Source organism: Festucalex cinctus, chromosome 4 (assembly GCF_051991245.1).
Source record: "Festucalex cinctus isolate MCC-2025b chromosome 4, RoL_Fcin_1.0, whole genome shotgun sequence".
Taxonomy (NCBI): Eukaryota; Metazoa; Chordata; class Actinopteri; order Syngnathiformes; family Syngnathidae; genus Festucalex; species Festucalex cinctus.
Window position 1 is genome coordinate 19,434,294 of NC_135414.1, and position 24,984 is coordinate 19,459,277.

Here is a 24,984-nt window from a genome sequence, read left to right on the forward strand (position 1 = left end):
GTTTCAGGACTCAAAAATAACCTTGGTATTGACATTAGTACTGTGCACCTTAAGTTGTTGAATTCCTCAGTTAAACCCAGTTTAACATACAGGATAGAAGAAATCCTAAATGCACAATTTACTCAAAAGGAATCACCACCCAAATGTTTATTAAATCTTTCAGTAGGACACACAATGCAAAAATGACTTGGAAAGCACTTTCTATAAAAATAAAGATCAAATCACTAGTTTCTATTAACACTTTTTTTTTGTAGATACTGAGGATATATCAGCAATACAAAACTAACCCACAAGGCAGACTTGGATTGTTTGACCACCATAAAGATTTAAGAAAATAAATTAAAAAGGCAGTGTGCAGTAGAACGTCACGCTTCACTGCAAACTATTGTGGGAGGGTCAACATCTGAGCTTCGGCTAACTTGGATCATCGCCTCACCATGGGAGGTTCACAGCCAATCAACTCCGTGATAACATTTGAATATACATTCTTAGCTGTCCAATTTTCTTACAAAAAGGAGCAATTTCATTGGCTAAAAATACATTTTTAACCTTCTGTTCATTATATTCCTCTCTGTTTCTTAATCATAAGTAGCGGGGGAAGAAATTATTTAAATATAACCAACACCCTTTTTACACAAATACAGCAGAATCATTTCCAAAGAGATAAAAACATCCAAAAAATGTCATGGTCAACATGCTAGACTCAATCTTGATGGACACATAGTCGCATTTGGCTTTTCATCATCAACCCAGAGGGGGGAAAAAAAAAAAAAAAAAAAAAAAAAAAAAAAACAGTCCAGACATTATGAAACAACATGCAGACATAGCAACACTTGTTTCCACTGACTAATGCTTGTGCCTGCAGTTTCTGTTACGCCTCACTCAGGCCAGTCAGTCATGTCCCCCTCCGATGAGGGTTCTGTTCAGATGGTCTGGTATCCAGCGTGGCTCCTCTTGCGGCCTACTAGGTAAGCGATGAGGACAATCAGCACGAGTCCGGCAAGGGCCGCTCCAACGATGATGGGGATGAGCATCTCGTCTTGATCCATCTGACACTCCTCCGCTGGAAAGATGTCGCCACAATTGGATTAATGTAGCTTAGTTCGATGAGTCTTGCACAACAGTATTTGGCACCAATTCGTAATCATTCGGAAAGTTTTTTTTTTTTTTCTCTCTCATGCCTTGGAGAGACACTGCAAGCAGTACAACAGCTAAGTTAATTTACTTATCATTGTTCTTATTAAAAAATAAGATGCCTTTTTGACTTATTTTAATTAAAAAAAATATTTAGCCTTCAGGATTTCACTGAACATTTCTACTCATTTTTAATACAGAAAAATACAAAAATAATTAATTTTTTTAAAACATTATTTATAATAAAGGCAGTCTTATTTCACATCTGTTAATGCAATGGCAAAACATTTATAATAATGTATATCGTTTATAAATATGATTAAAATTGGGGGCATTCTGCAGTCACACAATGCGGTTTGACTGAATACACACCACATACCCTGCGATACGTTTATGTTTTTGACAGTATTATTGAATATATAGATAACACTTGACGTGTAATGAGCCTTTATATTCTTGTTTTTATCTCATACAAACGCAAACAAGTGACTGTACTTGCGTCTTGAAAAAGTGAATCTCTCTATTTCCTCTATTGCCGTTTATGGACATGAGTCTCAATGTGCTGAAACCAATGTCACCGACAGCCAGGAATGTGAATACTCCCACAATGCATTTCAATATGTTAAATACCTGAGGTTCCCTTTCTTAGGTGTTGTATGATGTAGCTATTTGTTTAGTGACTTTAGTGAGTAAGTACTGTAATATTACTTTCTTTTTTTTTGTACCCCCCTGAAGGCCTATTTATTTTCCATTCGGTTTACATTACATGATGGGTGAGAAAAGTGTGCTGCTCATTTACATCTCAATTCTCTCTCACGAGTGCCTCCTCCAGCTGGCTAAGTGCTACTACATGTGGTATGACAAGGTGCCACTCTCAAACGCTTTCTTCTTTCTTGCATACATAAGCAAGTAACTTGCAATATTAGAACAGTAAACTCTCATCTGATTACTTAACTACAAATAGTAACATTACTTGAAAATGTTCACATTTTGACGTCATTGTCCATGATTTACCCTTCATCTTCATTTCCCATTTTGACAATTTTATGTTTCCAACTTTGTGATGTAAAAGCAAGGTCCATACAGGCAAACTTGGATCAGTCTAGTGTGGAAGAATTGAAGTGCTTTTATCATCAACCCCATAAAAAACGACAGTAATGTCTGTTACCCCTCACATTTGTTGTTCTTCCTACATATTCCATATGGGCTGCAAATGAATTTTGATTTCATGTATAATGGCGATACGTCCACCTACCTGCATCCATACAAGACCATGAACACTGACATAAAAAAAAAATGACAAGGTCCAAAGAGTAGACACACCAAGAGTACACCGAGATGGAGCTTAATGGGCATTTGTACCTGTGGCAAACTGGTTTGTGGTGACTCCAAATGATTGAACCTGCACCCTGAATGTGTTGAGAGAGAAGCTTGGCACCACAGCCAGAGTTTGCTCTGCATTACACATGTAGGAACGTCCCAGTGTAGTCCGCAGGTAGTCAAGGCTGGTGTTACCGGCTGAAAAGGGAGCTGGACAGAGACAAATTTGATTCTCTTTTGAAATCTAATTACATAAAATAGATCAAAAATGATGTGTGATACGTTGCTTTATTACCTGTCATATCAGACCAATTGGCGAGCATATTTATCCCGCTAAGGTGGTATTTATTGGTCGTGGAATTCTGCAGAGAGAGTTTGGATTACCAACTGTGTCCACACACAAAACATGAGTAGCTAAACAGCAGCGTTGAGAACATGATTACCAGGGTAAAGGTGAGGTTGAGCGTGGTAGTTCTGCCCTGAGTCAGAACTAAGGTAGCCCTGCTGGCTTCACATGATCCCGAAGAACTTGTCATATTAGGAGTCAGATTAAAAAATTCTTGGACAGTCTGAAAATGATAACAGTGAGACAAATTTGATGTAAATGAATAAAGATTGAACATTACAGACAGAATGGCCGTTACGCTACCTTGTTCTGAGGTTGAGAGACATAAGAGAAATTGAGCTGTAATCCCATTTGGGCCAAGAGGCAAACTGTGCCATTGCTGTTGCTAATGGAGTAAGTTCCCCGTTCAGGAGTTCCGGGTGGTGTGGGTGCTGGAGTCGGTGTTACCGGAGTACGGGCAGTGGTGGTAGGAGTGAGAGTGGTAGTATGAGCCTGATCTGCTGCACAAATTGTTTCTGAAGAAACAAAGCAAGGGTAATTAATTTCGTGACAAGGAAGGCACGGATGGCTACACACTTTTACCAAACTATGGAAAGAAGAAAGTTACGTCATACCAGCTGAACTGAGATCATTTCCTGGCATGTATGCTTCAAGTCTCATATCAGAGAAGGTGACCGTTTGTCCCCCAGCTACAACAGAGGTGGCGCTCACACAATGGTAGGTGGTGTTGATTGCTGCCCAGATGCCAACCGAAGCAGTCTCAACAGTTACCACAGCTAAAGGGTAAATTACATACACACAAAAAAAAGCACAAACAATAAATCAAATTTAGTTTCCAAACGGACTTCTTGTCTCCTGGAAAATGAATTAAATTCTGCTGGAAAAGAGCCACATTTATCAACGAGCAGTGAGACGGTGGCCAAATATCTGACAATTCTTAGTTACTAGTAAAAGCTATGACTAGATTGTTACAATCTATATTTAAAATGTTAGTTTTTTTTTATTTTTATTGTTGATCCAAAGAAACAAAATGCAATGGGATTAGTATACAGGGTTTCTGCAGGTATCACCGCATCTCATTCAATGCTTTGTATTGCAGGTCTGTCAGTCAATTATAATTAATCACATAATTTCCCTAGTTAACTCACGATTTATCGTAAATTAATCGCCCATTATATCTGTTCTGAATGAACAATAAAATATATTTTTCAAGTTTTTCATGCTCTTGTTAACATAGAAGTGGACGAATATGAATACCAAATCCAAATGTGGTTGCATCATTTAGATTAATGATACAGTAATTCTATAGTAACTAAATATTAAAATTACAGTTAAGTTACAGTTAAAAGGAGTGTCAAACATTGAGTCATAGATTTGTGTTGAGGTAATTTTTTTTGTTGCCACTATGTGGCATTAGTGTTTCATGTCAGACATTGGTGTCAGGAAAAGGACACTTCTTTTCAAATTCAGAGCAATTTGGAACATGAAGTAACTCGTGGACTCCAGGCCATTTTAATTTAACGACGACTGTAGTCAGTCACCAGTCCCCTATATTTTTATCACATGAAGTATCGTTAAATGGTGTTTTTAGTGACAATGTTGTATGTAAAATAAATCATAACTGGGAGTTGCACACAAACATGTCACATAACCTCCTTGGTTGTGGTCAACAAGCTCTGTGCACTTGCTATGGCTTTATCTTTGTGCAACTACTCACCAGAGCTGTTGGCCTCAGGGAATATGGACGAGTCACTCAAGTTGTACTGCAGCATCAGGGCCGCCACACTGTAAAGACTTCCGTTGGTTGAGAAGCTCAGCCCCAGTGTGTGTCCAGGTCCAAATGTTGCCACCAGCCACGGTATGCCGGCGGTAACTGAGCCACACGAGCTACTCGTACCGTCGACTGTGGTCGTGTTGGGCAGCTGCACCTGCACAGTTCTCTGAGGAAAGACACGTGGTTGATTCAGAATCCTAATTGGATGATAGGTGGTACTTCAAAAAGAGTATCCTCTGTTGTATGTACCGAGTTGCTTGAAGTGTTGTACGTGATGGAGAACAATGCAGAGAGCTCAGCCTTGATGCACGTGGAGTTCCTCTCCCTCACTTCAAGAGTAACAGCTTGAAGGAAGCCTGCAATGCAGGAGTACAATTGGTTTTCCATAAGGGTGTCACGATTTCGATTTTTTATCGAAATCGATCGAAATTACGTCACGATTTCGAGCATCGAAATAGAAGAGAGGACACACGATTCCATGTGCGCCCGGCTCGTCAAGGGGAAGGGAAGTAACACAATAACAGAAAATATAGAGTAGATAAACACGGGTCGACTTTAACATCTGAGTAGTTTTAATTGAAATTTCAGGCAGGGGTTTGACAAGGGAGTGAAAGTGGAAGGTGAACAAATAATAACCGCATTTGACAGAACTGACAGAACGGAGGAGAAACAACAATAACCAATAGGGGTATAATACACGGATACACAATAGCGTCGCGCTGGCACAGTCGTCCAATCGGAGTGTCGCGCTGGCACAGTCCTCCAATCAGAGTGTCGCGCTGGCGCATTCAAACTGAAGTACCATTATACGGGCACCAGCCGACACAAACACACACATACATACTAGGGGAGCGGAGCCGGCGGCGGGCCCGAGCCGCCAGCCGTAACAACGGGAAACACGACAAACATGACGGGACATTTACGCAGGCATCACAAAGATTTAGATTTATCAAATTCAACTAGAAGTGGGAAAACAACGGTCCAACCAACTATTTCATCCTCATTTACAGTGAAACTTCCACACACTTCAGCTCGCGCGAAACGCCAGATCCATAGGTCTATTTATAGCAGCAGACCTGCAGCCTTGGAAAACGCTGGATTCAAACATTTAATTAGTGTACTTGAACCACGCTACAGTATGCCCAGCAACTGTAAATGTTGGGATATAGTTTGTTCAGGCTGTATTTGTTCCATGACTTTGGATACAATATATTTTTTGTTGTTGTTGCACATTGCACATTATTTTAAGAGGAACGCACAGCACACTGTTGTAACCAAAAACAGTCAATAGATGGCAGGCACCCACTGTGACTTTTTGTTTTTGTTTTTTTATTTTTTATTTTACACTTCAGTAAGAACAAGACGGTTAACTTTATATTGTAAATAAATTCTTTGAATTTGATCATTCCTGCCTAATGTCAATTATCATATATTACATAAATTTACACAAAAATAATATGGAAATTGCATCACCTATATGTAGCCGATCTTTTGAAATAAGATTTACTGTACAATGAATAGAACCAATGATCATAGACTAGCCTTAGCCTACAGAAGCATATGCCTCTGTGTTATAAAGTGGGGGAGCGGAAAAAAAAAAAAAAAAAAAAAATCGAAAAAAAAATCGAATCGTGACCCCAAAATCGAAATTTAAATCGAATCGTGGAGTTGGCGAATCGTGACACCCCTAGTTTTCCATAGTTAGGAAATATTCTGTATTTAGTAATAATACCTTTGGGTTCATATACAAAAGGAATATGAGTCTGGATCCGGACCAGATTCCAACTATTTGGTACTCCTGGTCGACACTTTTGCAGTATATCTACAATGCGATTGTGTTGTTTGGGACGAATCGAGTTTGTATATTTGTTATAAAAGCCAGAGGTGGTAAAACAAAGTACTAGTGGTGTGTTAGTGTTCTTTTTTCCCCCACCCTTCATAATTCCATACTTTTCCCCTCAGAATTTACTGATTCCCAAATGTTTCCCTCTGCTTGGTCTAAATAAGTAAGGTTACTGACTATCACATTTTTTTCTTGATTTCTTTAGTGTTTCTTAAAGCCAGAAAGCTGCCATATGAAATGACATTACTTTTATGTTATGTATGTGATCTGCTTTCTTCCTACAAATTTAAAAAAATGGAATGAACATCCCCTGAGACTTTTGATTCCATAATTTTTTCTTGCCAGACGTTGTATACACTGATTATTACATTTACTTCTCCCCAACCCCCATCGTTTCAGTACTGCCTGCTGAAACATGAACCTGTTGCTACCTCTATTCACCCTGTAACCACACCGCATACAGTTTACACAACCCTGCAATCAGATGACTGCACAGAGGCAATAACAAAACACGAAAACTACGGAGGCCTATTCCACTTGAGCTTTGAGATGTGCATTGTATCTATCACCCTAACAATGAAATTATATTCATTAACAAGAAAAGACAGAATTACAGATTGACTTGTATTCATGCCGTTGGTCAGAATAACTTTGACCGATTAATTTCATTTGCAATAGACATGACTGAAAAGTGTGGAGATTATTAATTTACATAATCATTCTGCCCCAGTCAGTAACTGCGAGTGTTTTATCTGATATTAAACTCAGTAGAAGAAGCAGTTCATAGTTTTCTGTGCAACACAAAGTAGCACGCAGAAGTCACATGGAGATCTCAGATGACAATGAATGAAGAAGTACTGCTGCTGCAGCATAAAAATCAACAAAACCTAAATGATTTAAAACACAAAAACAAAACAAAACAAAACACACACACACAATTTGTCCAGAGACTTCTCATGTGTTGTGATCCACTTTGACCTCAATTTGTTTCCAAACTGACAGTGGTTAAAACCAAACAGGAACTTCCTTGCTATTTAGATGCGAACTGATTTTTATGATAGATAATCGAATGTAGATGAAGGCAACTAACTTATGCTTACTAAATTAATAGACATATATGACATGTTATGGTGCCAATTAGGTTTGATCACATGAACTAGTAGTGAACACCAGCATGTGATGTAGCATTCTATGCTAGCTGAAAAGACCACTTGTCATCCCAGCAGTCGCCCAGTTGCTCACGTAGACTGCAAAATACTCACCCAACACGGCAAACCAGGTGAGAAGCAACAGCGAGCCACAAGCCATGGATGGTTTCATCCTTTCCTTTCCGTCGTGTCACCGCAGAGGCTACGAATGGACAGTATACGGTTCAGCGTTTGTGTCAAGGAGACGCAGAAAGCCTGAAGAGATACAGCGCAGGAAGAAGCAAGCTCGGCCGTCGCTGCCGCTGCAGTCGCAGGTGGGATCTCCGCACAGCAAAGTATCTTGAGTAGGCGGACTGTCAAATAAGCGACGCAGTATCAGACGGATTTTTTTTTTTCTGGAGATACAGGTGAGAATTATTTAACGCCGTGCCGGTTATGACGGCGCTCCCTCTGTACTTAGATCGGCGACTGCTCTTTGGTGGAAACGAAAGCTATGAAACGTCACGTGAACTGCTTGCGTCGAGCGAGCGTGTCACGTGAGCGCGTGCCCGAGAGCCGTCCACGCGATACTTGACAGCTGCACTCCCAACAAAAATGGCGACCAAGAACTCATGCGTAGCATGAGAGAAACACATAAAATAAAAATATTGACTGTTTTGTTTATCTTTGTTATTGATATGTTGTTTCCTTTCCATTCCTATATGAACTTGATATGAAGCACGCTTTTGACACGGGGGTCTTTGTTTTAAATTTCTTGGTATGCTTCTTTTAATAGTTTACACAAAAACGACGCATGAATACGGAATAATAAGGAACTTACAGTACCGTGTTATTCTGTATTCACTAGTCGGTACTATAGCATGTGTGAGTCCTGTCTCGCCCATAGACACAAGACAACAAAGCTGGAAAGTGCATGTCTTGTGGTTAGTCAGCTGACACGCATAATCAATTCACGAGTGAGTGTAAAACCCCAGCAGGAACGCAGACTGCTTTAATGCAGCTCCTCCAACACTTCGCAAAATTCTGCAACATTCTCCTCACACATCTCGACTACATTTTGAACAGCAGATCAGCCCCGTTTCAAACAGTGAACTCACATCGCTCTATCTGTCGTAGTTTTCAGGATGTTGCACAATGTACACCAATGTTTAGAGAAAAAAAAAACAGTCAAATCATTCATGAAACATCCATTTATTTACTTTTGCCATTGTTACATTCAACACAATCTGATTTCAAACTAAGAAAAAAAACATGACTTTAGAGCAATTTGGTTAAACAAGATATCTTCAAAAATAGCCCAAAGTAGTCCAACTGCATTGTCATCAGACACAACTCTCTCTTCACATCAGTAACAATCAAACTTTATGATAGACCATCTTAGGGAACAAATTAAACACTTAAAATAAAACTACTACAATACAAAATTCGCCCTGAAATGAAAAGATTTCAGAGCAAAGCAATAGAGGGAAAACAAACAAAAAAAATCCCCTCCCACAGCAGTAACACAAACTAAAGTGAAAGGAAAGTGCTGTCTTTTTTTTTTTTTTTTTTTTTTAAATGAACAAACAACCTGGGTCACTCCTCCAGCCCCTTCTTGGTCTTAACTGTCGTGCCAGGCCTAGAGCCATCAGAGACACATGTGGGACAAAGCCCAGCCAAGTGTCAACTCTCTGAATCAATGTCTGATCAATGATCAGGATGCTGTACGCAGTATCGTGGCACCAAGAATAAATTTGGTGGCTGTTTTGGGGGCCAGCCGTACACTTTCCGGCAACATGGCTCCACAGCGGCACCCCCTCAGGCAACATAGTGGTACTGGTTTGGAGTCTCCTTGTCACGCTCCATGTAGTCTCTGTCTATGAGGGACTCAATACGCTTTTTCAGGTCGCCAGGCTATGGGGAGAAGAGTGAATCTGAGGCAACTGAGTGTTGCGAGTGTGCGTTGACGTACTGAGAGAGAATTTTTAGACTAGTCACCTTGACGGGGAACTTCAACTGGTTGTAGAGCTCTGACACAAGTAAGTTGTGACTGAGGGTCTTCCTCATCTTCATGATGCGCACCACAGCTGCATCAATCTGATACTGCCGGTCTTGAAACACTCGCTCAGTGGTGCTGACCTGCTCCTCTACCTACAAGGAAAATTGGCATTTCATCATAGCAAGCAATGATTTTGGGAATGTGCACTACATGAAATGTGTTCTTACAGTTTCTTTCATTTGGATCTGGTTAATCTTGATGCGGAAAAGCTTGTGTTTGAAATCATTATTGAAAGTGAAACGGTCTCCGTCCTCCACATCTTTTCCCCGTGGAATCTTGTTGAGGACGCGGGCTTTCCCACAGGCCAGGCTCTGCAACGTACGCCTGAGCTCGCCCTCCTCTGTAAGGGAAGAGAAAAGATAAGGTATCCCTCAGGTCCGTCTACTGACACACCTTCTAAATAATTGAGACAATAAACACCACTGACCTATACCCGTGGCAGTACCAATCTCTTCCATGCTGAATTCCTCTCCTTCATTGAACATCAGCAGTACTAATGTCTGGAACAAGGAGACTTGTAGCTCCTTCCTTCCCTACAGGATGATAAATGAAGTTGTCAAAGCAAGCTGGGTTCTGACCTATATTAATGAATGTACAAACTTACTTCTTTAAACTCTGCCTTTAGGACAGCGTGGCCGAGTGTGGGTTGACACTGCAGCTTCCTCCCAATGTGCTTCCCCAAGTAGAACACCTTAAATACTGCTTGCAGTTTTACCATCTAAAAAAAAAAAAAATTAATTAAGAAAAAGAAAAAAAGACGGTACTGTAAAGTCAGATATGGATGATTAACACTTGGGGTACCCTTATGGGTGCATGATTGGCTCACTAGGAATGATTTTACACCTGCAAAATATAATGTAGCAGTAAAGTCTCCAACCGATCTATTAAGAGGTGTTTCAGTAATTCTGCCTAGACAAAATAAGGCTTCTATATGTCCCGAATGATGTACTTACTTCTGAGGGCAAGTGGACCTCCATGGGCACGTATGAAGGCCAGTAGCCCATGGTCAGGATGTTGACTGTTAGCTCAATGTTGCTTGGCTCACTCTGGTTTTGCATGTACTGAGATGAAATGCCATAAGTTAATGCACAGAACTTGCATGAAACGCCCTTGTGCATTTTCACATTACATTTTCAAAGTGGCGACACGTGGAAATAGAATGTGCGTACCTGTTTGAATTGGATCATAATGTCTTTGGAGAGTTCCATGTCCTTAAACATCCCTTCTAGCTTACTGGTAAATGCTGCTCCGCATTCTGTACAAAGTCAAAAGCACAAACATTAACAGGCAAAACATGTCTCGGCTTTGTTATGCTAGAAAAGTGCTTTGTGAAGCTTTGTCAGTACAGTATGCAAAATTTTCGATTAGGTTGAAGTATCCAACGCAAAGCAGGACCTACTGTAGTTAAGTTACATCTTTGCTGGATTTATAGTACCAGTAATTATATATCAGATTAGAGACTCACCATGTTTCAGCTTGGAGAGCATGGACTTTTCAGCATCTACGGAAGCACTCTTGCCAACCAGTAGACGCTTGGCCAAGTCTTTCTTATAAAACGCTTCAAACACATCCTTTCCTAGACAAGAAATGAGGACAGCATGCACCGAAATTTACTGACTATACACTTGACTAAGAAAACAGTATTCTGTTTGTGTTCACAGTACCATGATGGGTACTGGTGGTTTCACACACTAGTCACTTCTGTAAGCAACAACTTGATCCAAGGAATGAATGCGAGTTGTAGAATGTTGTTTTTTTTTTTTTTTTTTTTTGTCACAGCCGCGAAATGCATCAAACCTCTAGTCTTCATTGCACAAAAGTAAAAAACAAACACTAAAAATGTGTAACTCACCATGAATGAAGCGGAATATTATCATGATCTTGTCAAGAATTCTCTCTAGCTCTTCCTCTGTAGCCTCTTTGTTACCAGCTCTTAACTTGGAATCCACATATTTAGCTGCAATGGATGCAAAGATTTCATAAATGTTGGAGTGAAGTAAAAACAAAAACAACAGTGGAAAAATAAGCAAACTACAACTGCCACCAAAAGTAGTAGAACACTGACGCAAAAAATAAAAAATAAAAAAAAAATAAAAAAACAGTCTTGTGGACTGACCAATTGTATAGACTTGTGAAAAAATATTAAAATTTACCAAATTGTGACATTGGAGGCTTCAGCCCAAAACCAACAAGATCTATCTACTTGGATAAAAAGTTTATCTCTTGTCTTCATATTCATCTTTTGATATCAAACCCACATGTAGAAAAATAAAGGAATTGACTTTACAGTCCAGATAATTGAAGTGGTGAGTATACATGAATGCAGTACATATCAAATTGATTCTTCGTCCAACATACCAATGAGTTCTGCAGGTTTGTTGGGCCTTTTGTTGATAAACGTCTCAAAGGCCTCCTTTAAGGCATTGACAAATCCCTCATTCCGTGCAAAGCAGCTATGAGCCACATTGTCCATCTTGTCCTTGAAGTCCAGCAGCTCTTGTACCATGTCCTTGTCTTTCTCTGGTGTACAAACAATCTCTCCACCAAAGGACTATGGACATATTTTAGAAGGTCAACGGGACTGTGTGTGTGTGTGTGTGTGTGTGTGTGTGTGTGTGGGTCTGCGGACATGAGATATGAGCACACCTTGATGTAGTCCCTCCAAAACTGCAGTAATGCGGGCAGTCCTCCCTTGACCTTACTGAACAGTTGGTAAAGGAGGGCCAGCTCGGTCACACGATTCCCATCCAACAGAATGCTCAAACCTGTCAAATTGTTATACAAATTGTCATTAATATATACATTCTGATATTAAAATTATGTTCTATGCAATTTAAAGAGAAAAAAACAACAACTATTGTTCCAAGAGATCCTGTAAGAGTGAAGGCGAATCAGAAGAATGCACACTTTGTTAATTACCTTGATTGAGACAGTAGTACATGTGAATTATTCATAATCATTAACATGGTGAAACCGTTTAAATACACACAGATATATTAAATGTTTTGGGCCAACATACCCTTTTGCAGTATTGCAGTCATGTGCTCTCCTAAAAGTTGTTTCTCAACGCAGCTAATAAGAGGTTTCCTGCAAGAGAGTAAAGACAACATAAGAGAAGGAAATGGAACAAAACATACTCAAAAGCATGGACAGTTGAAAACCATAAGTTTACTGGGTGCTGTGGTCGAGGTAGCTCATGATACGATCATTCTCCTCCTCTAACCGACAAGCCACATGGTGCAGGTACTCGGGCACCTAATTGCATGAAAAAAAAAAACAACGAAAAACCCCCACCCACATTCATACAAAATAATTGTAACTATATTTGTACGCGCTAACATTACACAATCAATAATGCTCTGAGTCACTCACGTCTCTGTCTTGCATCAAACGCTGTCCCTCTGCAGCATACAAGCGGTTAGTTTCAAACAAAAACCTCTCTTCAAAGGACACTTTGTAAATCTATAAAGACATTAGACACAAATAAAACGGCATGCATTCAGTATGCTTGGCAGTCAATTGGCTACCTGGAGGTCTGAAAGCATTCCCAGCAGGCTTCTCAACAAACTGCGGTCAGCTGTTTCGCCAGTTCGCTCAAGTTCGATCTGCTCCAATATGCCATCTACTGCACGCTTCTGGACAACACTGTCACTTACAATGTGGATACGGAACAGGTCCAGGCCAGTATCCCTGGAAAGCACAAATAATCTTAAATTCTCATCATTCACCTCAACAAAGTGAGTGCATGGGTCACATTTACCAGATGGATGGAAGCAAGGAGCTTTGCAGCACGTATGTGCGATCCAAGAAGAGGAAGATGCTTCGTATCATTATCTACATAAAAGAAGGAAGAGCATTAGCATCTACAGTAATCTTAAAAGTTACCATTCAGTAAAAAGACAAAGAGCTGATCAAACATTACAGTTTGCCGGCAATGATCCAGCCAGCAGCGATTCAGCCTCTTCAGGAAAGAAAGGTTGTCCAAAGACTCTGTGAGCTCCATGTTAAGGAAAACTTAATCTCAAGTCATCTTTCAAAACTGTCTTTCTGGCCTTTGTGTGGTGATAATTACAATAAAGTACAACTGCACTATTTGAGGAGTGTCTATCATTTTAAATAAATGGATGAAATAAAGGATATTCTCGAAATTGGTAAATCTGGGCCTGCACGTGATCCTCACAGACTTGCCGTAGCTGCTTGTACAATGTGGGGGAGACTTTATACGAACACATGTTCTCCACAGCCTTCAAGAGAAAGAACAAGAAAGAAAGGACAAAAGCAAAACAAAACCCCCCCCAAAAAAAAACAAAAAAAAAAACATGAAAACATCAGTCAGGCAACTGATAATGTACACTGATATAATGTTAACAGAAAAAACTGAAGCAGAACATATTCACTCTCTACAAGTAAACTCGTCAAACTGAAAGACTAATTAGCAATAAAATGACAGCAAACCTGATAAAGCTCTTCAAGGTTGTACTTGATGGATGTGCTGTTCTGGATGGCGCTGACTGCATCCCGCAGTTTCAACCAAGTATCCTCAGTGTAGTTCTCAGCCAATTTTGGCCGATCTGTAATCAGAAAAACACAGCAAAAATGTTGTAAATGCTGATTATAAGAGTAAATTGTGGATTATAGGTTAGGCTGGCCATTAAATAAACTTTTGCAAACATTTCTTACTTCAGCTAAATGTTTGCACCTAATTCAAGCATAACTGTATTGACATTGATAATACAAGTTGAATGATATTTTCAGGCATATATAATCGACAGTACTTAAGACAGTGCGAGTACTCCAAGTGTTACATCATAAACAAATTAGTTCTAATAATATAAAGATCACACTCAGCTGTCACACATACACAACTATACTCCGTTGTCAGAGGTGTCTAGTAAGAAACATCAGTTACATAATGTCAACGTTAGCGTGATCGAAAGTTACACATTTGATGTATTTAATGTGTAATTCCACGATTTACCACATTTGCATATAATTTACACCTGTTATAAAATCATATGTTGACCTTTAAATGACAGGGAATCGTCGTTTCTGTCTTTAAATGTAAAATGAGGTCACTGTGACTAATATGATGTTGAGAACAATACCTTTGAAATTTTTTATTACTAATTTCTTGGAAGTGCCAGATTTTCCAGAAGACATGGAAGATGTCCTGGTCATCCCGTTGGTGTCCGTTAAAGCCGAGAAGTTGGCCCGCTTGTCCTGTCTGGTGTCTTCGGCCATGATCAGATTAGCTCTACAGCTTAACGCTTGGTCCTCCCAAGTGTTGTTTTTTTTTTTTTTGCGAAGTTTTTCTTTAATTGCTCAACCGCCTAGTTACCTGTATAAAGCTTAATCCTTGAGCTAAGTTTCTTTGGTTAGGAGAAAATGTGTCACGGTCTTAATACAGCACATGTGCGAGAAAACCCTGAGTAATGTTGGGTTACTCAACCAAATAAAACAATAAGGAGCAGACAGCTAGCCAACAGTGTGCTTCTGTAACTGTAGCGTATTTAAGGTAGTCGCCGAAACGCATTAGCATCATTGCTAATTCACAAAACGTTTGACGACTTACGGGGACGAGTTGGTTCGATTTTAACATCTTGAGATAGCAAACTAAATCGAAGGCGCAGAATAGTTCAGGTTTGTGTCAGAGATCCCTGATATTCATGCTGACAGTAGGGTTTTTTTGCACAAACGGCTAGCTTGCACAACAAAATGGCTTTTCGGTTCATTTGGACAGGTGCATCTTGGGTGAAAAGTAAACGAGTTGCGTTCATGTACGCTTTGAAATGCAGCCGTTCTTATTGCAGAGCACATGCATTCAGACATCAAATTTTAAATCCAAATTTGACTCAAACCTTGTAACTGTCATGATACAAAATCACTGGTGCGAGAAAGCGCAACCGTACACATGATCTAAAATATATATACTTTTATTTCTTCATCTTACATGAATGAATGAATGATTTATTTTGGCTCCATAGACAACACAGAAAAGAAAACACAAACATCCCTTCGAACAAAACATAAATACACTCACGTTGTAGTTCTTAAACGTTTTTACATTTTAATCAATGTCACAGTCTACAAGGTTTAATTATTTTACATTTTATTTTTTTCTTAAACCCCAACAGAGAAGTTCACGGCTTCAACCCATCATCAAGTCCATTCCACAGTTACACCCCAAACTGAAACATAACTACTGTATTTCATGTTGGTCCTCACTTGACATGTTTCAAAGATAAACAAACCCCATAAATTTTAGTTTCCTTCTCTTAATTTAAAGAAATTCTGGATAAAAACAGGTAGGCCATTTTTGCATGAAAACTAATTTCCATTGTTTTCAAATACACGATCGCCATAAATTTTAAAATAACAGACGCTATAAATAATTCATTAGTTGAAGCTCTGTGACCAACCTTATTCATTATTCTAACCCGACCCCAAGTAATTTAATAATTTGACTTACATTTGTTAAAAAAATTCCCCCCAAAATTTTAGCACAAAGAGGTAAACACGAGCGTTTGGATTTTAGAGACATTTTTCCTATTACTGAGTGGTCTTGAACGCACCCTGAATAGTCGTCACATCAAGTGAGTCGGATGCTATGGGCGGTGTTTAATACTGGATAGACGAGAGCTACCTAGCGTCGCTGTTCATGTCATATTCCTTATGTCACCTGTCAAAATGGACATGTTGATATTTGTCCGTCTGTATCTTTCGTGGTTATTTGCGGAGGAGTAGTGCTGATGCTGTCCTCAGTTCCCAGCCTGTCTCAGTGAGGGTGTCTGAGTGGTAAGTTAGGCTCCAGCATGAGGGAAACTGGGCAGGGAGTTGGTACACACCGATCGTAAAGGGAAGAAAGGCTGGCTGAAGACTTTATGTTCTCTACGCAAATGTCACTGTGCGTGTATAAACTTGTTTGATCATATTCTGAAAACCCTATGGCCAGTCGTAAATCGCTAGCAGCAGAGAGCATTCAGCAAAGGCTAATGTTAGCTTGATGCAATGAATTAAAAACGAGCCAAAATGTCCTTTCTAATGTGTTTACTTACCACTTTGTTAAAATCCATTGTTACATTTGACCAACGTTAACAACAAGTATACCATGACTGATCTTATCCTCCATGAATTTGACAGGTTAGCTAGCACTAACGTTATGGAGGGTTAGCACTTGTAAGGGCGTAGCTATTTGTGTTAAGTGTACTGAAATAGTGTCATTAAATCGTATCAGAAAGAGGGAATGAATGTCATACTCTTAGGATGTATCAAATTTGTGACAGTTATTCACCTATACACACACACACACACACACACACACACACACATATATATATATATATATATATATACATTACTTTCAGTACAAGAAAATTATGCAGTAAATCGCCTGAAGTACAGTATTTGGCATTGGAAGTACAGTACATGTACTTCCAATGCCAAATACTGTTGATGACAGGATATCCTCTAAACACGAGTTTCATTTCTGTCCGATTGTTGGCTCTGTGTTGTAGGCTGTCTGGGCACTATACAAGCAAAGGTGTCTGTCATCTTAACGTTCAGTCGTTTGTGATTAATATAGCTGTGCATTTAAACAAGATCCACCAAGAGGTATACATTTTTATATCTGAAAATGGAACTTGAATTAAACTGAGAAGAAGATTCTTTTCATTTTGGTATTGTTTGGGACATACCAAAGAAATTTTCGGGCATTGCCCTCACATTGAAAATGTCAGATGTTCTCAAAACATAATTCAGCAGTAGTCTATTTCCATTTTGATCATTCTTGAATACACAAGTTGATTCCTAACACTCTTGTATCTTCTAGTTTCAATGCCTTGGCCAAGATGAGCGTGAAGGCCTTTGAGCTCATCCCGGCTGTGGAGCGGGACCTCCTCATGGGTGACAAGGTTCGCATCAACATTGAATGTATAGAATGTTGTGGAAAAGACTTGTACGTGGGAACCAACGATTGCTTCATCCACCACTTCCTGCTTGACGAGCTCACTTCCGCCAAAGGGAGATTGACTTACTCAGCTCAGAAACTGCTGCACAAATACTTGGGCCTTAAGAAACCGGTGGCCGAGCTGCGGGCGGCCTCCGCTTTGGAGCGTCTCATAGTGCTTTGCGATGGAGTAGTTTTTCTGGTGGACATGGTGACGCTGGAAAACGTGCCGTCATCGTCTGGAGGCGGTGCCAGGATTCGAGGTGTGACGACATTTTGCGTTAATGAGAATCCGGTGAATGGTGATCCATTCTGCGTGGAAATGGGTGTCCTCTCCTTGAAGCGCAGGACGGTGCAAATTTACATGGTTTATGAGGACAGGGTGCAGCTGGTCAAAGAGGTGAGCACACCGGAGCAACCCTGTGCTGTCAGTCTGGATGGTTACTTCCTTTGCCTGGCATTGGCTACGCAGTACATGATCTTGAACTACCACACAGAAGCTGCGCAAGATCTTTTCCCTTACAACAGTGAGGAGCGGAGGCCGATTGTAAAAAGGATTGCCCGGGAGGAGTTCCTGTTGGCGGCACCAGGTGGTCTTGGTAAGTTGTGTTGTGATGCACTAGTTTCAATTTGCTGGCTTTTAATTATTTGCATTATTCAATTAATCATGTTATTTACAACTCAATTATAACTCGTGTTTTATTATTATAAAACAAAGAACTAATTTAATGAGAGCAGTGGCTATACTGTAGGGCTGTGCAATTAATCGAAATGCAATTACAATTTTAATTATTACAATCCACAATTACAAAATTGTCACAATTGTCAACAAAAATAAAAGATTATTAATAAATAAATACATTCTAAAATTTTGAGTTGTTTATATATTCATATATTTGCACTTTTTTTTTTTAAATGTTATTTTAAAATCCCTAATTAAATATTGTTTGGTCCAAAATGGACTTGCATAATTATACACAGTACATTCTGTCGCGTAAATATGACTCTATTTAGGGTAAATTTAGACAGGGACCAAATAGACTCAGTTTTATAGTAAACTAAGATTTACACTAGGAAGAAAGTGAAATAAAAAACATTGACAAAAAACAAAACAAAACTCACTCAAGGTTTAAGGTTCGAACTCGCAACCTTCAGCTTGGGAAACTGCCGCACTACCACCTGAGCTATTGCCCCTCCAATTGTTTTTGGTCTGATGAAGTTAGGAAGATTCCATGCAATCATGGAATTAGCTGCATCTGACACGAGTGAAAACAGGAGCTGCCTGTTCAGGGAGTAGATTGGCTGTCTCCCAAGCTGAAAGTCTTGAGTTCCTTCCTACCTGGAGTCACTTTTGTTTTTTTATTTTAGTCTCTTCCAAGGTGTAAATATTACTCTAAAAATGAGCCTATTTGATCCCTATCTAAATAGAGTCAAATTTACTCTTCAGAATTTAATATCTTCTTCTTCTTCTTCTTCTTCTTCTTCTTCTTCTTCTTCTTCTTCTTCTTCTTCTTCTTCTTCTTCTTCTTCTTCTTCTTCTTCTTCTTCTTCTTCTTCTTCTTCTTCTTCTTCTTCTTCTTCTTCTTCTTCTTCTTCTTCTTCTTCTTCTTCTTCTTCTTCTTCTTATTATTATTATTATTATTATTATTATTATTATTATTATTATTATTATTATTATTATTAAGTTTAATATTTTTTACATGTTGAAACGCGTTCTTGTTTTGGACAAAAAAACCCAAATGATTGTCCTAATCGTGATTGCAATTATTACCAAATTAATCGTGATTAATATTTTCTTCATAATTGAGCAGTCCTGCTATACTGTATCACTATTATAAAGTAACCTAAGCACTAACTAACTAACTAACAATAAAAAATGACCCATGTCAGTCACACTCAAATGGGGTAGTAAGGCACGTCATGTCTCTTGAACATCTCCACCCACCCCCTTTCCCGACAGGAATGTTTGCCAACGCGGAAGGGGCGTCTCAACGGGCCCCCGTCAACTGGTCCGAGAGTGTCATTGGTGCGGCTGTGTGCTTCCCATATGTGGTGGCCTTGGATGAGAGCTTCATCACCATCCACAGCATGTTGGATCAACAGCTGAAACAGACACTTTCATTCAGGGATGGACGCATTCTTCAAGATTTTGAAGGTGATTGGGCAAAAATCTTTGCTGGATAGTATGTAGACAAAGTGGAGTTCTGACCCATGGATTTTTAATTTTTTAAATTTTTTTAATGTTTTATTTTTTAAAGGGAAGGTAATTGTGGCATCCACTAAAGCTGTGTATGTTATGGTGCCCTTGCCGCTTGAGAGACAAATCCAGGACTTACTGGCTAGCCACAGAGTGGAGGAGGCACTTGTCCTGACAGAGGGAGCACAAAGAAATATCCCCAAAGAAAAGTTTTTGGTAAGAAATAATCTGTTTATTATGTGTTGTGTAATAAAAGATAAAGCCACAATGATTCATTTCTACTAACATCTGCATAGGGAAATTGTCTAACATTTATTTCAGCCGATGTCACAATGCTATCAACATTCTCTCTTCTATACAATTACACAGGTTTTGTACAAAAGAATCCTACAGCAGGCAGGCTTCATACAATTTGGCCAACTACAGTTTGTCGAAGCAAAGGAACATTTCAGGTAAATGTTTTTTGTCCGTTTTTACATGTCTTCAAGTTGTTCGGGGAAGTCAGTTGGCTTCCAGCACATTACATTCTTTTCTCTCCTCCGCAGGAAAGGTCAGCTGGATGTGCGGGAGCTGATTTCTCTCTACCCACTGCTACTGCCAGCTTCTTCCTCCTTCACACGCTGCCACCCCCCACTCCACGAGTTTGCAGATCTCAACCACCTGGCGCAGGGTGATCAGGAAAAAGTGTTGAAATGCAAGAAGTTCCTAATCAGTTATTTGACAGAGGTAACAGAGAAAACTAGCATCATTTTTATTACATAGTTTATTGTTTTGATTAAGTTTCAAATCATGTCAGATTTGCCATGTGTGCCTCATACTTTATTATCCGTTCACTTTGCAGGTCCGAAGCACAGAGGTAGTTAATGGCTGCAGAGAGGATGTGGACACTGCATTGTTGAAATTGTATGCAGAGCAGAATCATGAGAGCCTTTTAGACCTGCTAGCATCAGAAAATGCCTGCCTGCTAACAGACTGTGTCCCCTGGCTGGAGAAATATCACAAGTGTGTATGCTCTGGATGTTTTACTTTTAAAATATGTTTTACTTTTACTCATGCTTTTAAAAAGACAATCTAGGCTAAATGAAGAAATGGATCACCCAAAACTACATTTTCCCATAAAACTGAATCTTGACTGCACTTTAGACTTTTTGTTTAATGTTTAATTTATGGGGCACCTGACTTCCTTGCAAAGTCATCTGGAGAAATTGAATAGCTTAGTTTAATCTTTAAAGGAAGCCATTATCACAACAGTGAGCATTGAGATTCAATGCAGAGTTAATTCACATCTTCGTGGTGTTAATATTTATGTCACATCAACAGCTGTCTCCTACCACCCTTGTATCAGTTCTGTTCTGTCATTCTTTGCATGAAAAAGATATAGTAAAGCTCTTGTTTCATCAGCACCATTTTGCTTCCTCACTGTTCTAGATATTTTGCACTTGGGCTGCTTTACCATTGTAATGGTCAGGATTCGGCAGCACTTCAGGTAAGCTCAAAACAGATATGTGACACTCCACTAATGTGATAGGAATTATTTATGCGCTTCTTATTTGATATGTTTCCAGATGTGGATTCGGGTTGCAGACAGTGAACTGCAGGACTCGACGAGACCTGATCTCTTTGAGTACATTGTAGATTTTCTCAGCTCCGCTGCCGATCTGGCCCTTGTGTGGAAGTATGCAAACTGGGCTCTACACAAGAATCCCACTGTAGGTCAAGTTTGTGGATTTCAATTTCAATCAATTTTGAAATGATGAGCAATGTATATGAGTCATAGAAAACTATTGTTTCTTTAATGTTGTTCAATTAGGTAACAAATATTTGATTAGATTGTGTCCCGAATGATTTGTTCTCTGAATATGTCTATTTTAAACAGTTCCTCTTCCATGAATATTTCCTCTTGATATAGTGTAGAGGTACAGGTACATTGTTAACCCAGGTATTCATTTTTCTTCATAGACAGCTGTCCACATCTTCACTAAGAGGCCTGTTAGCAAAGCCCAGCCAGACCTGGATCCTGGTGACGTCATTACATACCTGGAAAAGCACAGGGAGGCTCTTCGTCTCTACTTGGAACACCTGGTGCTTAAAAAAAGGATAGAGGTACCACTCATAAAATCTTCATGTGATGACTGACGGAATGGGGGCAGAATGTGACCATAGTTCATTGTAGTACAGACCATTAGAGGGGAGCTTTAATATTGGTAAATTGCAATTGTGATTCTTGTCTGTAGGAGGAGCAATACCACACACATCTGGCAGACTTGTACCTAGAGAGGGTCTTGGCGTTACTGTCGGAGTCTCCAACCAATGAAGAGCAGCTCAACAAATCCAGAGAGAAGCTCCAGGCTCTACTCGGGGAGTCAAATCTGTACAGAGTTCAGTATCTTTTAGGTGAGATCATCATTGTGAATGCATTCTTCTAGATTGAGAACTGTTTGATATTATATGGGGCGACATGTTTCACATCACTGTCATACTAAAGTCCATTATTGAAAAAACAAAAACATAAAATCCATCCGTAGCATGCCACCCTGACAAATTTTGTTGCTGTTCAACATCTACTGATGTGTTGCTTGTATATTTTTTAGGTAAGATGGAAAGCTGTGAACTGCTGCTGCAAGAGTGTGTAATTCTCTACGGAAAATTGGAGGACCATGATAAAGCACTCCACATTTTAGTACACAAGCTAAGAGACTTCCAATCGGCGGAGGCCTTTTGTATTTGGACCTCATCTTGTCGGGATTCTGCTTACAGACAGAAGCTGTTCCACCTCCTCCTAGGGATGTATCTTGACAAAAGCGCCACCGGGAAATCCCAGTCGGCAGCGTGCAATGACAGTGGAGATCTCGAAATGGCAGCAGTCGACCTCCTGAATCGTCACGGAGAGTTGTTTGATCCCGTCCATGTGCTGAGGACGCTGCCCGAAGGCTGGTCGCTGCAGCTGCTACGGCCCTTTCTGGGCCGAGCCATTAGGGCTAGTATGCATGCCTCCCGCACGTCCCAGATTGCCCTCGGGCTCGCCCACTCTGAACACCTTCAACTACTGCACGACAAGGTGAGCGGTTCATTACATACACATCCCACATCCCTGTTCAAATGGCAGGATTTTGTGAATTTCTGTTCGTGATGACTCCCATTTAACATGAAATTGATTGTCATTGGTTAATTCTAAACATGGCCAGTTATAAGAGGGTGTGCAGACTTTTGAAAGTACATTAGCTCATTTGTTGACTTTTATGACACCTCTCTAAAATATGCATTTATTTATTTACAGTATGTTCGGCTCAATTGAGTTGGTGCAGGTCACATTATGGTGGAAAGGTTTTGAAAAGATCCCTTAACTTTTTAATAGTTTTCATTGCACACTTGTGCAACATTAGTTCATTTGTTGACTTTTAAGACCCCTCTCTAAAATATTTATTTATGTTCAATTGAGCTGGTGCAGGTTATAGGTCACATTATGGAAGAAAGAAGTTTTGAAAAAAAATATCATGGTCTCTATTTGTAAATAATGACATAGTTGGTTTATATTCAATAAAAGATCCCTTATATTTTTGATAGTGTTCACTACTGGAACACATAGCACTCACAAACTTGTTTATTTTCTCATTCAGTTGAAAGAGACAAAGAAGCCAATTGCCGTGTCCGCAAAGAAGGGATGCCACTTATGCCACAACACCTTCAATGACACTCAAGTGGTGTGTCTGCCGGGTGGTGTGCCAGTCCATGCGCACTGTGTCGCCCAAAGAGTGAGAGACTCCCCAACAAAGAGACAATTAACTAATAGCAGCAACCACACGTGAGCGTTGGCCCATCACACAACTACGTGATCTTTGATTAGAAGCACCGGAACGAAACGGGATGTGCTTTTGGGATGGCTGATGACGTTGGGCAAAGCATCCATTACTGTGGTCGGGTCGCTCGAGGAATCGGCAAGAATCACAAGAACGTGTTTAGGAAAAGAGGAAAGTGGAAGTGTGAGAGGGAGCTAATGTTGTGAGTGTGTGATGCAGTAAAACATTTTTTTTTTTTTTTTTAAACGAGGTCAAACCCAAATGACCTGGTCCCTAATAGTTTATAATCAAAAACAAGACAGACTCCTACTACATCTAGAGCTTGACTGTTCATTTGTCATTTTCAGTTTCACTCAGTGACTGGCCAACAGGTAATTCTGTATTTTTTCTGTTGCAAAATATTTTAATGTAAGAATGTGTATTATACTTACAACGCATATCAGTATTAGTCTTAATAATCTAACGAGCATCATGCAGCGTGTTGGGTACCAAATTGAAATTCATACGATATAAGGCCCGTATTTAAGATGATTTTTTTTTTTTTAATAAACAATTTACCTGCTGCCTTAATGAAGTTCTGGTTGTTGTAATTAACAACATACATGGGTTGTAATTTTGTAATTTTTCTGATGACTTTGGTGCCTGCACTTACAGTTCTGCTTTCCCCGTTGATGAATCAGTTGATTGCTCACTTCTAAATAAATGATGTGTAAATGCCAAGAACTTTAATTAACTCAACAATTGACAAAACATTGGTTAAATTTCAAAACACACAGTAATCATTCCTTTTGTTTTTTGTTCAAATGTCCCCATTTTATATGTTCATTGCAGCACTTTCCATTGTTTACCACTGTAAGGTATGAAATGCATGCAAAGTCAACATGGCATAACAACAAACGTCCCAACATCGAAGCATTCGTGTTGTACCTCACATTTAAAAAGGGTAGGTGGCATTACATTCTTGTATTACACTAAACATATAGCTGAAATTACGGTCATATGTAACAAATAATCTGTCATGACAAATGACTTAATTCATTACTGTCAGAAAACGGACTTTTCATGATGTGTAATGAGTGTTTTGTCTTATACTGTGGTTCAGCACAGGAGGGAATTTGTAGGAAAATAAAACCACCACTTGGATACAGAAAGAACAGGATATTTATTTATTAAGCAACACAGTTCCGAATTTAAATGAAAGAAAACTTTTGTATTTGAATTGCTGCACTCTCCATTATGAAAATTGATCAGACTGTAAACCACAACATACAAACTCCTAAGAAACTTCCTCAACTGCTTCTTTGAGAAATGTTTTATGGTCTGGTATTAAGGATTTGTGTTTTAATTGCTGTGAAATTAGTAGACTTAATTTTTCACAAGAAACCATCTTCAATCGTCCAAACACGATCACTCTGGAAAATGCAAAATTATTGATATCATTG

General features: G+C 39.4%; 3 protein-coding genes across 6 annotated transcripts; 1 reads left to right on the forward strand and 2 right to left on the reverse strand.

Moving 5' to 3' along the window:
• Positions 1-117: 117 nt before the first annotated feature.
• On the reverse strand, positions 118-8,122 carry lamp1a (lysosomal associated membrane protein 1a). The gene is made up of 9 exons (XM_077519554.1): positions 7,680-8,122; positions 4,824-4,930; positions 4,518-4,740; positions 3,415-3,576; positions 3,104-3,315; positions 2,898-3,023; positions 2,750-2,816; positions 2,497-2,664; positions 118-1,063 (listed from the first exon to the last, which is right to left on the reverse strand). The coding sequence occupies exons 1-9, from the start codon at positions 7,735-7,737 to the stop codon at positions 924-926; spliced, it is 1,263 nt and encodes a 420-aa protein (XP_077375680.1). The 5' UTR covers positions 7,738-8,122; the 3' UTR covers positions 118-923.
• A 618-nt stretch (positions 8,123-8,740) lies between these two features.
• cul4a (cullin 4A) lies at positions 8,741-15,356 on the reverse strand. Of its 4 annotated transcripts, none has more exons than XM_077519562.1 (20): positions 15,176-15,356; positions 14,059-14,174; positions 13,743-13,847; positions 13,526-13,594; positions 13,364-13,437; positions 13,131-13,293; positions 12,976-13,065; positions 12,776-12,858; positions 12,623-12,690; positions 12,250-12,368; positions 11,962-12,154; positions 11,456-11,560; positions 11,069-11,179; positions 10,773-10,858; positions 10,557-10,664; positions 10,208-10,321; positions 10,031-10,136; positions 9,771-9,943; positions 9,543-9,695; positions 8,741-9,458 (listed from the first exon to the last, which is right to left on the reverse strand). In XM_077519562.1, the coding sequence occupies exons 3-20, from the start codon at positions 13,833-13,835 to the stop codon at positions 9,363-9,365; spliced, it is 2,004 nt and encodes a 667-aa protein (XP_077375688.1). In that variant the 5' UTR covers positions 13,836-13,847; positions 14,059-14,174; positions 15,176-15,356; the 3' UTR covers positions 8,741-9,362. The 4 variants fall into 4 exon arrangements, with proteins under 4 accessions (XP_077375688.1, XP_077375687.1, XP_077375689.1 ...); XM_077519561.1 differs by having other exon boundaries at positions 14,709-15,356; XM_077519563.1 differs by lacking the exon at positions 15,176-15,356 and adding an exon at positions 14,379-14,398.
• On the forward strand, positions 14,732-24,112 carry tgfbrap1 (transforming growth factor, beta receptor associated protein 1). Its single transcript, XM_077519560.1, has 13 exons — positions 14,732-16,398; positions 17,432-18,147; positions 19,509-19,703; positions 19,807-19,961; positions 20,115-20,197; positions 20,291-20,471; positions 20,587-20,747; positions 21,174-21,231; positions 21,311-21,454; positions 21,705-21,848; positions 21,980-22,139; positions 22,337-22,803; positions 23,363-24,112. The coding sequence occupies exons 2-13, from the start codon at positions 17,451-17,453 to the stop codon at positions 23,549-23,551; spliced, it is 2,634 nt and encodes an 877-aa protein (XP_077375686.1). The 5' UTR covers positions 14,732-16,398; positions 17,432-17,450; the 3' UTR covers positions 23,552-24,112.
• Positions 24,113-24,984: the final 872 nt, after the last annotated feature.

Bases quoted from the DNA above. Each gene is read 5' to 3' on its own strand.
- lamp1a (XM_077519554.1), bottom strand. From the start codon at position 7,737: ATGAAACCATCCATGGCTTGTGGCTCGCTGTTGCTTCTCACCTGGTTT. The intron at 4,931-7,679 runs GTGAGTATTTTG...CCTGCATTGCAG, and splicing joins CACCTGGTTTGCCGTGTTGG to GCTTCCTTCAAGCTGTTACT. The intron at 2,665-2,749 runs GTAATAAAGCAA...GTCTCTGTCCAG, and splicing joins CAATTGGTCTGATATGACAG to CTCCCTTTTCAGCCGGTAAC.
- cul4a (XM_077519561.1), bottom strand. From the start codon at position 14,844: ATGGCCGAAGACACCAGACAGGACAAGCGGGCCAACTTCTCGGCTTTA. The intron at 13,848-14,058 runs GTTTGCTGTCAT...TTTCTCTTGAAG, and splicing joins ACCTTGAAGAGCTTTATCAG to GCTGTGGAGAACATGTGTTC. The intron at 13,595-13,742 runs TATCCTTTATTT...ATGGAGCTCACA, and splicing joins AGATTTACCAATTTCGAGAA to GAGTCTTTGGACAACCTTTC.
- tgfbrap1 (XM_077519560.1), top strand. From the start codon at position 17,451: ATGAGCGTGAAGGCCTTTGAGCTCATCCCGGCTGTGGAGCGGGACCTC. The intron at 21,232-21,310 runs GTAAGCTCAAAA...ATATGTTTCCAG, and splicing joins AGGATTCGGCAGCACTTCAG to ATGTGGATTCGGGTTGCAGA. The intron at 22,140-22,336 runs GTGAGATCATCA...TATATTTTTTAG, and splicing joins CAGAGTTCAGTATCTTTTAG to GTAAGATGGAAAGCTGTGAA.